Source organism: Podarcis liolepis (assembly GCF_965112155.1).
Source record: "Podarcis liolepis genome assembly, chromosome: 12".
NCBI classification, from domain to species: Eukaryota; Metazoa; Chordata; class Lepidosauria; order Squamata; family Lacertidae; genus Podarcis; species Podarcis liolepis.
In genome coordinates, this window is record NC_139563.1 from 14,357,691 (window position 1) to 14,374,285 (window position 16,595).

At 40.5% G+C, this 16,595-nt stretch overlaps 1 protein-coding gene across 4 annotated transcripts in view; it reads right to left on the reverse strand.

Moving 5' to 3' along the window:
• Positions 1–996: 996 nt before the first annotated feature.
• Positions 997–16,595, reverse strand: part of ESYT2 (extended synaptotagmin 2) — a 67,548-nt gene continuing 51,949 nt past the window's right edge. For all 4 annotated transcript variants that reach the window (XM_083466729.1, XM_083466728.1, XM_083466727.1 and 1 more), the window contains 9 exons: positions 14,629–14,703; positions 13,944–14,030; positions 12,233–12,382; positions 11,678–12,063; positions 9,278–9,376; positions 7,095–7,226; positions 6,457–6,562; positions 4,497–4,546; positions 997–4,409 (listed from right to left, as the gene is read on the reverse strand). In XM_083466729.1, coding sequence (XP_083322855.1) covers positions 4,364–4,409; positions 4,497–4,546; positions 6,457–6,562; positions 7,095–7,226; positions 9,278–9,376; positions 11,678–12,063; positions 12,233–12,382; positions 13,944–14,030; positions 14,629–14,703 — 1,131 coding nt within the window. In that variant the 3' untranslated portion in view covers positions 997–4,363. The remainder of the gene's footprint in view (positions 4,410–4,496; positions 4,547–6,456; positions 6,563–7,094; positions 7,227–9,277; positions 9,377–11,677; positions 12,064–12,232; positions 12,383–13,943; positions 14,031–14,628; positions 14,704–16,595) is intronic.

Here is a 16,595-nt window from a genome sequence, read left to right on the forward strand (position 1 = left end):
TGTGGTGGGGACTGAGATGCCACTGCAGAAATCAGCCTCCCCTCCCAGCCTTTGTGCCTTTGTAGAAGTGAGTACCTTGCTCACCTGTTTATGATATTTGTGGTTGGCCTAATAATAGTATTGCCCAAGTATGCATTTCTGAATTTCTTATGGGCTACCACAGCTGCCTTTGCTTATAGGTTAAAAAGCAGAATTAAGTAATGCAAGAAAATACAAAATCAGCTGTTGTAAGACAATGCACATAGGAATTTCTAACACAGCTGAAATGTTGATGGAAGTAAAAGAAAAGCAGATCTGACCCAGTATTATGAGAGTTTTCCATGAACTGGGCAACTGAACAAGACGTGTCTCTTCTGAACTGAAAACCATTTTAAAAATACAGTGGTGCCTCGCAAGACGATATTAATTCGTTCTGCGAGTTTTTTCGTCTTGCGATTTTTTCGTCTTGCGAAGCACGGTTTCCCTGGGTATTAACGGTTTTAAGAAAAAGGAAACAAACTTGCAAGACATTTTCGTCTTGCGAAGCAAGCCCATAGGGAAATTCGTCTTGCGAAGCAACTCAAAAAAGGAAAAACTCTTTCGTCTTGCGAGTTTTTCATCTTGCGAGGTACCACTGTATGCCTTACTTGCTCCATCTACCTTCTCTGAAATACTTACATTGTAACACAATGTGAGTGAGTTCTGAAAAATGTTGCTTCTGCAGGAAACCTATTACAGAGGCTATATCAGTGTAGATATCCAACCAACAGAAGTCTTGGAAGGAACTATCTGCTTTTTCTCAAGTTTCATCAATGGCATAAGCTTAGGCTTATCAATGAACCTCTTCCCTGTACCGCAGGAAGTTCCTATTGATTTCAGTAGTCAACATACATACACAGAATACATGTCTTCTGATAATGCAGTAAATCACTGATGCACTAATGACTGCCTGTTATGTCAGGTAAATAAATATTGAAGACTTTCTTGGAATGAAGGAAAAAAAGATCCACCAATAACTCCCATATGAATCATTTATTGAATAAATACATGCAATTGCAAAATTACATGAGCGAAAAAGGCAATCTGTACTAAACTGATCACCCTATCTCCTCCCTTCAGCAGTTGCTGCAAGCCTGATATAGAGAAGGTTCAAATAATTTAATCCAAAACCCACGTAATATAGTGACTTGGTGCTTGGATTATAATAGCTCTAAATGCAAAGTGTTGCTTTCCTCTCCAGCAACATAGAGCACTGAACAGTTTCAATAGCACGCAACAAAAACTGGTAGATACAGAGAACAAAGCTTGGGTTGAAACAAAGTATTTAAGCTTTCCTTTAAGGCACAGAATTAAAAAAATAAAGAACGCGGAAAGCTAGTCTGATGACATTCAGTCTTTGATTTGCTAATGGAAACGTCATTCTTCCTCATCTTACCACCACCAAGTTGTGGACAGAATAGATTCATGCATGCAGCTTCTGATTTCCAAAGGTAGAAAAGAGCATTTTCTTTGTAATTAGCCAGGATTTTGGTCCAGATTTTTGAGAGCGAGCTCCTCTCCACCTGATGGCCACTTCTCACATTGTTACAAATCCCTTTTTGCACACATTTGGCATAACTCTTACTATTTGTTATTTCCTCATGCAGGATACCTTGGGATGTAGGGAAAGAACACTGATATATACCAGGGGATGAAGAGAGAAGACGACGGCTTTTACTTTAATAATAGACTGGAAGTATTTCACGCTGTTCCCTAGTAGCCTGCATTACCTCTATGCATTCCCACCAATATCCTACTCTTAATGCCAAGGTATTGCAGATACATGAAATAGAGGTTACCATACCTGGTACTCAGATACTCAAAAGAATTATGTAGGACCCTCCTGCCGAATTTTGACCACAACGAGAAACCTGTTTGTTCTACAATGTTACATGCCCACATGTTGGCATTATGGCATCCTCTCCCAAGAATCTCATCATTTAGGAATTTCAACATAACTAATGCCACTGTACAATGCTCTTACTCACTAATACCAATTTTAGCCAGGAGAGAACACTATGGTATATGGGTTAGTAGTTTTCTTCAATAGGACTTAACTTTGAGTCACATTTCCCTTGTCTTCATATTTCTCATAAGGGCTTGTGGTAACTACAGCTTATGGCTTTTCTTCTTCCTATTATATGTGCTCCCTTGTTTGAGCTGTCTAATGGTGGTCGTATAGTGAAGATGCTTAAAAGGAAGTCAGGAACCACCTTAATCTAAGCTATGTTTATGGTGAGCCTCTCTCTCAGAGCTCATGTACATGTGCCAAATTATCTGAATGATGCTGCACAGGTCTGCCTAGCAAAGATGACACAATACAACTTGATGTTACATATGGGATGCCAATGGGTATGTACAAATGTGTCACGCTGACAAATGAAAATGAATTTGTTTTTTAAACTTGGTATGAACAGTCTGCTACATCTATATGACAGGCACTTCGGTAATCTTAGTATACTTGAAGGGCACATGGGAATCTCTTCTGTGCAAGCTCAACTGAATGGTTCTTGTGCAGGAGGCGTTACTGTTGGATTATTCCAATTGTCTAAAGCGAGAATTAAGGTTATGAAAGTTTAATTATAAAGCTAGTATTCCAGGAGTTTATTTACCCATAAACATTATCTTGTAGTCAGCCACCCCAAGAGAATCAACTAATGATAAATTGTTATTTTGTTTTTAAAAAGCAATTGCATATTTACCCAAGATTGTGAGGCTGTCTGCAGAGGAAGTGTACTGTTTCTTGGGTTAAACCACAAAAATATACATTTTTGTTAAAAACCATCTGAGAAAGCTTTCCAAAAAAAGGAAGCAATAGATATAATCAATGCCCCATTGATTTTGTTCTGAAAGTAACAATGAATAAAATGAAGCAAAACGTTCACACTCAAAACATTTATCAAGTCCATTTGTTGCAAACCACTCCTGCATTTCCTGGGCCTGTAAAAATCAAATGAAAAAGCTGCACTGATTAGAACATACATTTGATTTTAAATGGCTCATTTTTACTGCATTAACATCATTCTGATCCACACATTCCAGATTCATGGCAGATTTTGCAGAATTTGTGGAGCACACTGTCTGCTCAATCTCTAGTAACAGATTCCTTAACTGGTGGTGTATGAACTAGTCCTTGCAGGAGAATGCAGTGGTGTTTTGAATGGAATGTGAGTGTTTCACATAGATCAGACCCAAAAGAGAAGGAACTGCTCCAAGCATTGAAGCAACTGGAAAAAGCTAACCAGAAATCTAGATATTGAGCTTTCTATAATATGAGTTCCATTTTAAGAGACCTGCAGGCATTTTATGATACCACTGATAAACATCCTAGAGACCCAGTTAAAGAAGCTTCATATGTAAAACAATCAATGTGATTCCACCACAGATTCTGAATCATTAGGATGGTTATCAATTCTTAATCTGCAGTACATCTTAACCATATTGTTGCATAGGCAGTTTTCTGGTATTTCAGGTGGGGCAAATAAATTCTAAACAGGAAGCAATGACTGCAAAAGTGCATTACAAAACACTGTACTACTCAAGTCTTCACTTTTGCATCTTAAGAGACTAGATGAATATACTATTATTTCAACACCATGATCATCTTATTTTCATACAGTATTTTTTTTGTACAGTAATTATATATACTTTTCTTTATAACATCTGGATGAATTTTAGAATTATATGAATTATCTGCAATTCCAAGAATACCTTTCTCTATAAATATTAAAAGTTAATATTTTGTACTCTCCCATTTTGCAAGGCTTTAAGGCCAGAAATATATGGGCTAACTGTTCAATTAATTCCTTCTGTACTTTTTCTTTTTAAAGAAATCTGTCATATTAGGATTAAGACAATTTTGCTGTGAAAACCGTTCCCTAAACATTGTGCCTTAAACTTTTAGCGTGCATTTAAAAGAAAAAGATCTCATTTGTGTTTACATTTTCCTTTTGTCTTCAAACCATTGGGGGAAACTCTCTTTAAAAAAATAGCATCTATTTACATGGCAGACACCTTGGTGAGATATGAAACAAGATAGGAAAACCAGATAAAATCTCACTTTTCTCAAGGTTACAAATGCCATAAAAGATTCCATTGAAACATGGTTACTCTACAAACCCTATTGCACATTAAAGTAGCTGTAACAAATGAAGGAAAAAAGGCTAACAAACGGACTTAAGCCTACATATAATGTCCAAGTATTATAAAACTGTTGGGAAGTGTTGGTTGAGCCTAATAACTAAGAGTTATAAAAAATATTAATACATCTGTGTGAACAATGTTGATAAAATATATAAAGGATGGCAAAAGTATATGAACAGGAGCTTCTGGCATCCCAAACTGCCTAAGGTGCAATATGCGGCCTTGTACCATCTTCTGTCAGGTCATACCTAGAAGGTGAAGAAAAAGAAAAGTAGTCTTATTGGAAGCACCAAGAATAAGTAAGATGGAAAGAGTGCCAGTGTGATTGTACTTACCACTGGGTGCAACTCTTGGAAAGTTCTTCAGAAGCCAGTGGTATCAATACCTGCGCGAGAAAAGAAGCAGCTAATTAAGTTCAGAGAAATCTGGGCCTGCTAATATCTTGCGGGAGTGATTTAACACTTAGTTTTTTTAATTGTAAGTGCCCTACAGCTGCTTAAGTAGAACTTTTGCTGATGCCATCTCTCAAACTTGAAAGGCTCGAGTCACATTGTGACAGCATTCAGCAACACATTTTGCGGCACAGGAATGATATAGAATTCCCATGTGCTGAATCTGGATCGGTACTTGCATTTGTTGCGCCACAAGCCTCTATCACCTTGCCTAAAAAGGGAGTTTTCAGCCAGTTGGAAGTTGCAATCAGTGCAAGTGTCCAGGGTGAGCTTTTTCAAGAGTGATCAACTCGCCACCTTTCAGGACAGCTGGGACCACGAAGATGCATTGACCACACCCTGAAACCGCTTGGGGATACCCCTCTGGTGAAGGAATGACCACCGCGTGTGGAGCACACTTCCTCCTGCAGACAGGCCTCCACTGTCTGAATGTGTGACCTTCAGGTGCGGAGCACACTCCCACCCGCAGACAATGCCACAGCTGTCTGAACATCCTGCCCTCTATCTAACCTTTGCTCTCTTAGTGGTCTGCCGTGCCCTGTCTGTGACCTTTGTCTCCTTCGTCATACATTGTTCAAGGGGAAAATGATGCGGTGGAAACAGGTGCCAAAATAACTTTGTACCACCTCTCGATCTCGGGATTGGAAGATGTGTAAAGGTCACAGTCCAAAATGTATCTGCCTGGGTTTGCATACTGTGCTAATAAAAAGAGCCTCCGCAGAGCTAGCTGGCAGCATGCCTGTGCACAGCTCACCTGCATTACCAACTCCTGCCTCGTGCCTTCACTTTACTCTGGCAAGCTTTAATAATCCAAGATGGTCAAAGGTCAAGGAGATACATTCTGGCTGCATCATCACAAGGACTGGGTATTTATTGGGGGCCTTGCAAGGGTACTGGCAAGCTCACTAGGCTAGGGCCTATAGCTCAGATCCTGAGGCTACAGCAGGCAGCAACTCTGCTCAGACAAAAGGCAGGTAGATAACTCTCTTCTCACGCCAAAGTCACATTGTCTATTTCTAGCGGTGCAGTTTCTGGGGTGAGAGTCAAGAGCCAAGGCCGAGCTGCAAGGCTGCCCTCCCACCATTTCTGTAATGGCTGGTGACTTTTTGGAAGGCCCAGCTGCTTCAGATTTCCTCAGGTGGTCCAGATCTGCACTACACAACATTGCAGCAAGTGGGTTGACTACTTGTGGCTCCCACGTTGCTGCACGGAGAAGGCCCCACGCTCAATTCCCAGCATCTCCAGGTAGGAATGGGCGAGATGCTGGTTTGAAATCCTGGAGAACTGTTGCCAGTCAGCACAGACAATACTGGGCTAGATGGACCAGTGGTGTGGCTCACTAAAAGGCAGCTTCCTACATTCCTATGATGTGATGATTAAAGCCCCTCTGTTCTCTTAAGACTGTCTCTCTCATTCTCCACACCCTCTGCGTTTAATCACCATTCTGCCTACAAGAGAAGCTGCTAACCATTACATAAGTAGGAACAGTTCTGTTGATCAGACCAAAGACTCATTTAGTCCAGCAGTCTGTAGTCGCAGTGGTCAGCTAGATGTCTATGGGAAGCCCACAAGCAGGTGGTGAGCACGTTCTCCAAGAATGTGTCTCATCCCCTTTTAAAGCCCTCATTGCATATTGTGGTAGAGAATTCCATAGTTTAACTATGTGCTATATAATTCCTTTGATTTGAATCTTCAGTCAAAACAAAGTACTTCATTTTGCATCTCCTGTATCAGCTTCGCTGATGATTCTAGGCTGTAGTATTTTGAGAAAGGAAGAACATTTTAACTCACACTTACCTGCACTGGCATTCCATTGTATTTTTTCTTTATATCTGTAACTTACCTTACCAAGCAGCCCTTTGTCTTTGGATAAGAAACCTCCACTGTTCTTCACTGCTACATCTAGCGTTCTTCTCTGTACTTCAGGTAATGAAACACTGAAATCAAAGCTGAAAAGGGAAACAATCTTTCAGAGAAAACAATCTTAAAGTGAGCTTATGAATTGGAACACAATAAGGATACAGGATACCCAGCAGGTTTAGAATCTCTGTTTATATTTTTATTAAATTGTATTTCTAAACTGCAAAACAGGTCTGCAGGAGGGAAATCCCTGAAATTCTGAAAGCAGCCTTTGAGAGATTCCAACTGAGCTTGAATGGAAAAATATTCACGAACATAAACTCCCTCTCACCTCATGGTGAGCACTTCCCTCTGCAAAACTATTTGCTTTCTGAGATTTCTGTCCATCTCTACTTTCTAAGTATACCAGGCTACTAAAACCAATCACCTTTTAAAACAGACATTGTACTAAACCATGTTCCCTGTTTTAAAATAAGTGTTAAAGAAAACACAAACTTGGGAAATCTGTTTACTCCTAAACAGTTTACTGTATACTCCTGATTACTTCTATTTCACTGCAAGCAAAGGAAGATTGTGTCAACTCCATGTTGTAAAATCAACAAATGAGAAACTGCAACATACGCCTGATCAAACACTGGATTTAAATTCTTCTTTGAAACGCTTGTTTTTCTTCTTCCTGATCTCCTCTTGTCAGGCAATAAATACATTCGGACATAGGGGTCAGATCCTTCTTCTGAAAAGGCAATTAGATTTCTATCAAAGAAACACAAAATAACCACATTAGAACAGAGGACAAATTTTTTTTTTTTTAAGAACATTGTCTCAGTATTCACACCAACTGCCTCGGTATTCATCCTCTAGACTGACTGTCTTCTGTATGTGCTGATTCTTAATCTCTTCTCTCCTAACATATTGCCTACTGTATACACAATCACTCTCTTGCCTCCCAGAAAGAGGATTCTGGTTGCAAGTAGCTTTCAATATGATGCAACTGAGAGAAATAAGAGCTCAGGAAACAGCACTAATGGAGAGGTGATGGGCTGTCAAACCACATGAAAAACACAGAGGAGTGAAACTCCTTGCCACTCATCATCACCTTCCCATGTGTGTTATTAGGAATGTAGCTTCTTCTTGGGTCAGTGTTACTCAGGGATAAATTAGGAATATGGTGGAGATAATGAACCACCAACTCCCCATTTCTTACCCAAGTTCCTTTTAGACACCCCTCGCCCCAACCAAATGCATGAGCATAGAATTTTACCCTACAGCAGTAATATTAAAGATGCTAGTCTTCTGCCAATTAAATCCAAATTTTAGCAAAACACTGTAATATCCTAGTGGCAATTGTGCAACTCCCCATAATTTCTCTAGGGAAAGCACTTTAAAATGTTTTCAATATCTCATTTTTAATGAAACGTGGTTTCTTAACATTTCAACTGTCACAAACGAAGTCTAGATCATTTCAGCGGCTCAGTAATAAGCCTCAAAACTTATTTGGGATAATACTATCCTGTGCTTTGGGCTAATACAATCTGATGCTGGACTTAGAACAATGGTCCACCCACACTAGTGCTGCCAACCCTGACAGGTATCAGGTCTCCAGAGACTCAGGGAAATATCTTTTCCCTGTCCTCTTTTCCAAGATTCTGCAAATGTTAGTTCTGGGGGCACATCTGGAACATCATCTGTCCAGAAGATATGGCCCCCTCTGCAACGTATTCGCTATACAGACAGCTACAGTGGTCCTTCTAGGGAAGTGGCCTGGAATCCACACATACTCATGCAAATTATATAATGAATAGATTATCAGAATGAGCTGCAGGGCTCGAATGACACTTCTGAATAAGGTAGATGGTGCTGGTGGAAGGGAGGGGGCTTGCCTCTACTACATTGCAATAACAGAAGCCAATGGTAGACAGTTGCTGCTTACGGTTACATATTGCTCTGAGCATTGCTATTATTCTACTGCAGTATATTTAACAAAATGTTTCAAAGTAAATAAAATGTAATGGTCAATAAAAAAAACCAACATTAAAAGCAATTTTATTTAAAAAAAACCAAAACAAATGAAATGAACAGCTAAAGGTAGGGAATCTCTCTTATATAGTGAACAAATGGACACTTGAATGCAACCCCGGTGATCCATGCCCTGGTAAGTTCTAGTCTGGATTACTACAATGTGCTCTACATGGGGCTTCTGTACAGCTTGCTAGGAGGCTGCCGCTAGTGGAGAAAGCCGATGTTCAGTGACTTAAGAGTGATCGGCCAATTCAAAGCCGTATTACTCCTATTCTCCATGACCTGCAGTGGCTGTTTGCTTCCAAGCCCAATTCAAAGTGTTGCCATCAATTTACAAAGGTCTATACAGATACATGACAGAACGCTTTTCCCAGTTTCTACAACTGGAGGGAGCCCTTCTTAGGATACCGCCGTCCCGTGATACCCAAGGAACTGTGGCCTATTCAAAAGGCTTCCTGGTTGTGTTGTGTTGTGTTGACGTCTTTGCCTCTAGAGGTCCATCAGTCTTCAACTATTAGTTTCATTGGCTTTTGCAGACATAACCCTTCACCTGGGACAGTTAGGCTGAGAGATCTGCTGAGCCACAGGACAGTTTGTGGGAATGGTTAGATGGCTTTTATGGTTACATTCTGTTGTTGGGTTCTTTGTTGTTGTTGTTCTACTACTGTGCATTGTAAAGGTGAACTGCTTTGTTATCAGGAGTGGAGCAGTATATAATTGGATTAAAATGAATGAATAGTAGTAGTTTTGCTGCAAGATACAGAAAGAAGCAATGTAATACTCACCTACATGTGTGAACCACAACCATAAGTTTGTTTCTTTGTGAGCTGTGCCGAATTGTTAATTGAATCTGTCCCAACGGAGACTGTCCTAACGTTGTGCCACTGTGAAGAAGAAGAAGAGTTTGGATTTGATATCCCGCTTTATCACTACCCTAAGGAGTCTCAAAACGGCTAACAATCTCCTTTTCCCTTCCTCCCCCACAACAAACACTCTGTGAGGTGAGTGGGGCTGAGAGACTTCAGAGAAGTGTGACTAGCCCAAGGTCACCCAGCAGCTGCATGTGGAGGAGCGGGGAAGTGAACCCGGTTCACCAGATTACGAGACTACCGCTCTTAACCACTACACCACACTGGCTCATAATACTGTCAATATTCAGTTGCCATGTTGGGGAAGCAACTGACATACATAAGCAGGTTTATTTGTTTTCTTGAAAGTTTTTATCCCCTCAATAGTAAGGCTATGACCTTTCACAAACTCAGAAGACATCCCGCATGCTGTTTTAACCCAACTTTTTCTGGTAGAAATACAGTGGAGATAGCCTGGAGAAGGAGAACGAAAGCTCATCTAATCTATAGGAATCCCACAGGAACACTTTCCCCACTTGAGATTCTCAGTAACTGATATTCAGAGGCACACTGCCTCCGACAACGAAGCTAGAGCATGCTTCATATCTACTCTGCAGTGAAGGTTACATTACAATGTACAGATGCAGCATGTAAGGCGATTGCTGCTGTGTGCAAATGTCAGCAGACTGCATGAACTGTTCTTCAGGCACAGTGGTTTTAAAGAACAAAGGATGATAAATATGTTTAAGAAAGCTGTAAAGTCAAAATAACATTCTGTTACATTCAGAAGCTTATACATCTGAATGGAGAAACACTCCCAAGTTACCAAATGCATGAGAATAATACAGAGAAGTCAACAGACAATATGAGCTCTCCATGTTAGTTGAAAAAGGATCCTCACTGTGTGCCTCACATTTAGGTTAGAAAGAGCCAGCAGAAAGTGAACTAGTGTACCAATCAGAATGGGGTTCAATTTAGGTTGGTAAATTTAAAGACATACCTACAAAGGCGAAGGCAACTATAATAATGAGAACTGTTTACTCATATGTTCTGTTGTCAAAAACGCCACTGAGTTGCAGAAGCAACAAATATTTTTACATCGGATAATACTGCACTGTTCATTTATCTTCTGTGCAATGGCAAATTAGGTATAGTTGCTATTTATAGACTAAGGATGCCAGCTGTTATCAAGCTACATAATCTTTATTTTAAGACCTCACAAGCCAAGTTTCAGTTTGTAATTCTCAGTGGTCAGTAAGACTGTGTCAACATATGCCAGTGTTTTTGGAAAAAGTATCATTCCCTCTGGAGAGGCTTACAAGATAGGTTCTGGACATAAAGCAAAGCCTAATTGACCACAATTTGTTATTTCAAGTCATAGTTAGATAGGGATGCTGAAGGCACCTTCTCATCAATGTTCATAGGTTTGCTGCAACATCGCACCCTGTAGTCTAGACAAGATTTCATCAATCTGGTGCCCTTCAGATGTTTTGGACTACAACTCCCATCTGTCCCAGAAACTCCAGCGGGTGCAGAATGCTACAGCAAGGCTTCTCATGGGGTCTCTGCCATGGGAGCATATTCATCCAGTGCTTTTCAAGCTGCACTGGCTCCCGGTGGAGTACAGGGTCAGATTTAAGGTGCTGCTTTTGACCTTTAAAGCCCTTCACGGCCTAGGACCCTCGTACCTACGGGACCGCCTCTCCCGGTATGCCCCACGGAGAGCCTCAAGGTCCATAAATAGCAACACCCTAGTGGTCCCGAGCCCTAAGGAAGTTAGATTAGCCTCAACCAGAGCCAGGGCCTTTTCAACACTGGCTCCGGCCTGGTGGAACGCTCTGCCTCATGAGACCAGGGCCCTGCAGGATCTGATTTCTTTCCGCAGGGCCTGTAAGACAGAGTTGTTCCGCCTGGCCTTTGGCTTGGAGCCAATTTGATTCCCTCCCTCTCTTTCTTTTTTCTTTCCTTCTCCTCCTGCGAGGAGGCTACATTTTAATATTTTAATGTTCCAATATTTTAATGTTGTATTTTAATTTTGTTTTTAAGTTGTAATCATTCAACTTGTTTTTATTATTGCTTGTAAGCCGCTCTGAGCCCGGCCTTGGCTGGGGAGGGCGGGGTATAAATAAAAAATTATTATTATATTATTATTATCAGCCCCAGCTAGCACAGCTGCACAGCCCAAAACAACTGGAGGACACCAGGTTGATGAAAGCTTGTCTAGACTACATGTCCTGTTGTGAAAGGAACCCTAGCTCCTCCCATCCATTACGTTTGATGGCCTTCCTGGTTCCTTCCTAGCCTAAAACCTAATTTAAAAAGAATTCAGGACCATACTTTTCAAGTTGTCTCAGCCGCTGCCGCAGCTCCTGCGTGGCAATGGGCAGGGATATGTCCGAAGCGATACTTGGAGTAGGTTCTTTGACTGAAAGGTGGCTGGGAGAATAGCTCAAGTTGGAGGCAAGGAGACTGGATGAGCTTCTGCTGAGATCTGTTGGCCACTGAGGACTAGGATTAGAGGGATGGCTTTTTTCAACCACATCAGTCTTTTTATCAGTGTCTGTTGTTGTGGAAACTGGGTGTTTTTTCAAGTCAGTTGCTGGAGAACTGGGGACCTGAGGCTTGAAAGAACCTTTTCTTCCATCTTTGGAAACGGAGGGCCTCTTCACTTGGGCTGAGTGTTGGTGGTCTGGAGACCTCTCTTGCTTTTCAAGAGAAAGAATCTAGAAGCCACAGAACAGAGAACATGGCATTAATTTCTTGGCGCAGTACAGAAAGGAACTGCAATTTATTTTCTTTTTTTAATGCAATTTGTTTTCTTCCAAACTTGGGAACATATATTTGCATGTCACTCCCCCAGTTCTTTAACATATATTCATTGAGATCATGTACCCTGAGTGCAATCTTCATGTTTACAGTGCTGTTTGGACCAGAATTGCTAAGATGAAATCTCTGATGCATAGTTAGATCTTGACTTTCAAGAAGCTGACTTAGAGGAAGCTTGAAATTTCCCAAGGAACACTGGTGTTGTTCATCCTTGACCTATTGGAGAAGGAGAAGAAACTGAGCACACTGAACATTTTAAATAAAACTGACTCAAACTCATAAAGAGGATCAGCGACTTTTCAATAAAACACCTTTTTTAAACAACAACAACAACTTCATGCTTCTTCACTAACTGGTTACAGAGAGAAAAGCCGGTATTTTACTCAATAGTATTATTTCTATGGAAAAGGCAATAATCTGCCCAAGTCGAATTAAAGTAGAACTGCTGTCTGGAACCAAGCAAAACAAAAATGTAATGATTCATATATAAATAATAATAGCTGAGTTTGAAGGCTCACACTGGGGGGCTTTAGATTCATGGCCATCAGCTCCATTTGATAAGACACCCAAATTCCAGCACCAGATGCAGTCAGGTTTACTGTGACCACCAATATAAACATTATAGAAGCTGTTTAAAATGCTACTGTCTGGTCTAGTAAAACAAATTTGACTGTGCAAACTGTTCAGCATTTGCAGAAGTGACACAAGGTTACCCAAGATCTTGTCATCCAAATGAGTAGAAGCCTCAAGACTGGGGTTTTTGTTTTTGGTTTTTTTTTGGGAATCTTACAGAGGTCACTAACGTTTTAGGCCCATAGACACCTTTGGATTTTTGAAAGAGTACTATGAATGCCACCGCCTCTGATCACTACCCTTCTCATCAGATCAATCACCCTACTAGAGAAGCAAGAAAGAAGAAAGAATGCACACACTTCGCTTTCCCAAGGGGTCTGTGGAAAAGGTGGATCCCATAGAATAAATATGAGCCTTGGAAATGACATAGAGCTGAAGGAGGAAGTGGGAAAGAGTGTCAACTCTTCAAACTTTCTTCTTTTGCTCCACGCACTTTTCAAGGAAGGAGAGGTAACCATCCTAATAACTTCATGTCCAAGGGAGTAAGATTCATTGGCACCAGGGCAAAGCCTCAAACGTGCCATAAACCAAAATCTCATGCCATGACAAATGTATTGCTGTGTAAGGTGCTACAATACCTTTTTCCGGCAACACATTAAAATGACAACTCATTTAGAAGATACAGTGGTACCTCGGGTTACAGACGCTTCAGGTTACAGACTCTGCTAACCCAGAAATAGTACCTCAGGTTAAGAACTTTACCTCAGGATGAGAACAGAAATCACGTGGCGGCAGCGGGAGGCCCCATTAGCTAAAGTGATACCTCAGGTTAAGAACAGTTTCAGGTTAAGAACAGACCTCCAGAACGAATTGAGTTCTTAACCCGAGGTACCACAGTATTACCATGCTGTTTTAGGAATGGTGGAATCAAAATACTAGATGGGGGAAGGAGAAAAGTAACCCAGGGATATTGGAAGGCAGTGGCGTAGCGTGGGGGGGTGCAGGGGGGGGCGGCCACACCGGGCGCAACATCTGGGGGTTAGGGTTAGGGGGCGCAAATCCACGGGTTAGGGGGCGCAAATTACTTGCCTTGCCCCAGGTGCTGACAACCCACGCTACGCCACTGTTGGAAGGGATTACTTAGGGGCAGGAGCTGGTATAAACAGGGGAGAGGCAAAGACCTCAGAGGAGAAAGACATCTTACCTCAACTTCTAGCTCTTGCCGTCTAGGGTTGTGAATAAAGAAAGTGAAGTTTTCCTCCCATACAGGTTCATTGGTCTTGTAACGAATCTATTGAGGGGTAGGGAGAAGTTTGTTTATTACAATTAATGGCTAAAAATAAGCTCAGTTTATACAGTTGCCTTGCAACTTTCACACACTGTACTCTGAAAAAACGGTAAAGTTCATATGGACTAGAAAAATCACATGAAAGCTTACATGGTGAACCAAATGCCCCTTATAGATTTAAATGACTTTCCCAGCATATCCAAGAGTAACATAATGGCAAGAGTGTGGGTTTGGATGCAGGAAACTGAAGTTTAAAACCCCGTTTCAGTTGCTAGATGGCGGCTTCAGGCAAGTCTCTCATTGTCTCTCAGCCTAACACAATTCACAAGGTTATGAGGATGATTAAAGAGGCCTTGGGCTCCTTAAAGGAAAAGTAAGATACAAGAGTAATAAAGGCCCAGTCCTTCAGGATGGGTTACAACACAAATGTCACTCATTTTTCTTTGGTTTAACAAATTAACCCGCTCTCAGCCTGATTCTCAATAGGAGGAGAACTGCAAACATCTCTCCTATTACATGTAACACGTAAACAACTGCGAGCAATGAATTCACAAGAATGCCTCAATATTTATCCAAGGTAGATTTAGGTCTTTGAGCTTACCTTACTTTCTTGTGCCTTGTGTCCAACAGTCAGCAAAACAAGGGGGTTGGGGTTGCTATTTAGTTTCTTTCCTGACTGAAGACGAAGGGGGAAAAATGAAATTCTTTTAATATCTCATTCGGGCTTTCCATTAATCGAACCCAGCCCTCCACCCATTTATTTTGTATTCTTTACAAAGTTGTTTATAGGTTATGATGCAAACAGCAATCACACACACCTACCTTGAAATATTCTGTACAGGGAGACTACCGCCACAACTGAGTTTCAAATTCCTTCCCATATTCCCCCCCCCACACTTTTGAATGAAACTGTTCCATAAAGTTCAACCTCTCAATGTTAATAAGCATTTCAAATCCCAGAAAAAAATAAATGAATGTTGCGGTCTGCATGCAGATGGGGGATATGGATAAAGCGCAAGCTTAGAAAGCTTATTTTTATTATATGTATGATGGAATATTATGATTAAGCTGAACTTCAGACTCATAAAACATCTTTTTTCTTTTTTCGGAGGGAGGAGAAGCAAAGAAGGAGATGCGCTATGATATCTTATAGGTTTACTTATAGGTTTACCCAACCATCTGTCAGGTCTGAGCCTTGCTCCCCAGTTGCATACCATTAGGTCAAACTGCAAAAAGTAAACAGTGACTTATCATCATTTCACAGAAACTGAACATTCCCCAGTCGTGAATGTCTGTTAACATGCTATAAATTAATGTCTCACAGAAACACTTTCATTAAAAAGAGAAGTATATACAACAGTTAATCCGAAGCAGCTATTAATGTTGTTAAAAGTCATTACCTAGATTGTTAACAAATTTATTTGAACTTGAGACATAGGACAAATTAAAATGCTTAAAAAGCATAGGTTAATAAACTGTTAAATGGTTAGAGGTTCATAAACATGTATTAAATCAGCTGTTGTCCTGAAATTTTCAAATAAAAATATTTTAAAATTTAGATTTAATTGATACACAAGCTATTGTTAATGCCTCTCTTTTTAGTGATCATTATCTTTCACTGAGTAAAGCTAAAACTTTTAGATTAGGAGAATCATACAGCATGTTTTGATTCCTATCAAATCAGAAGGTTTTTTTTTATTGCAATTCATCTTTAAGTGCAAATTCAATTTCTCATACAAAATACTCAATTTTAAAAGAAATAAGCCATATCATTAATCATCTATGTGCTCAGGAGAATAAAAGGAGAGTTCCTTTGATCCTCACCAAACATGCCCCCCCCCCCAATATTAACCATGGGGCTGTTTGCCAAGAAACTGGTTTAGTGATCACTGAATGAAGTAGATAACATTAAATCAAGTTCTCAGCCACCAACCTTTACAAGATTGAACTTTTTGTTTACTGGGTGCTTGACTTTCCGTTTTCCAAATAGTTATGCCTATCCCTTCTTATTTCTCACTATTCACAGGTTTCCTTTATGTTACTCTCTCTTTTTAGTCTTCCTGAACGCTGCAGTTAAGAATCTTTTTTTTTTTTATCATACAGAACAAGGATAAGCAAAGTGTGTATTTCTGCAGTGCACTGAACTGTCTACAAATATAAAAACTCTCCCAGTAAAGGGAATTTATTTCCATTTTGCTAATCCAATGCTGTAAAGCAGTGCATAAATATTCCAGGAATATTGAACAAGTGTATGCTCCCTCATACAACAGCTGCAAAACAGCAATTTTAAATCATCGCACATGGGATCCACTAATTTGGCCTTGTTTCTAACCAAGCCTTATGAGGAATGGTTGAAGGAGCTGGGTAGGTTTAGCTTGGAAAAGAAGATACTGAAAGGAGATATGATAGCCATCTTCAAATACCTTAAGGGCTGTCATGTGGAAGATACAGCAATCTTGTTTTCTCCTGCTCTGGAAGGTAGGACCCGTAGCAATGGATTCAAGTTACAAGAAAGGATATTCCGACTCAACTTTCTGACAGTAGGAGCTGTTCGACAACGGAACAGAC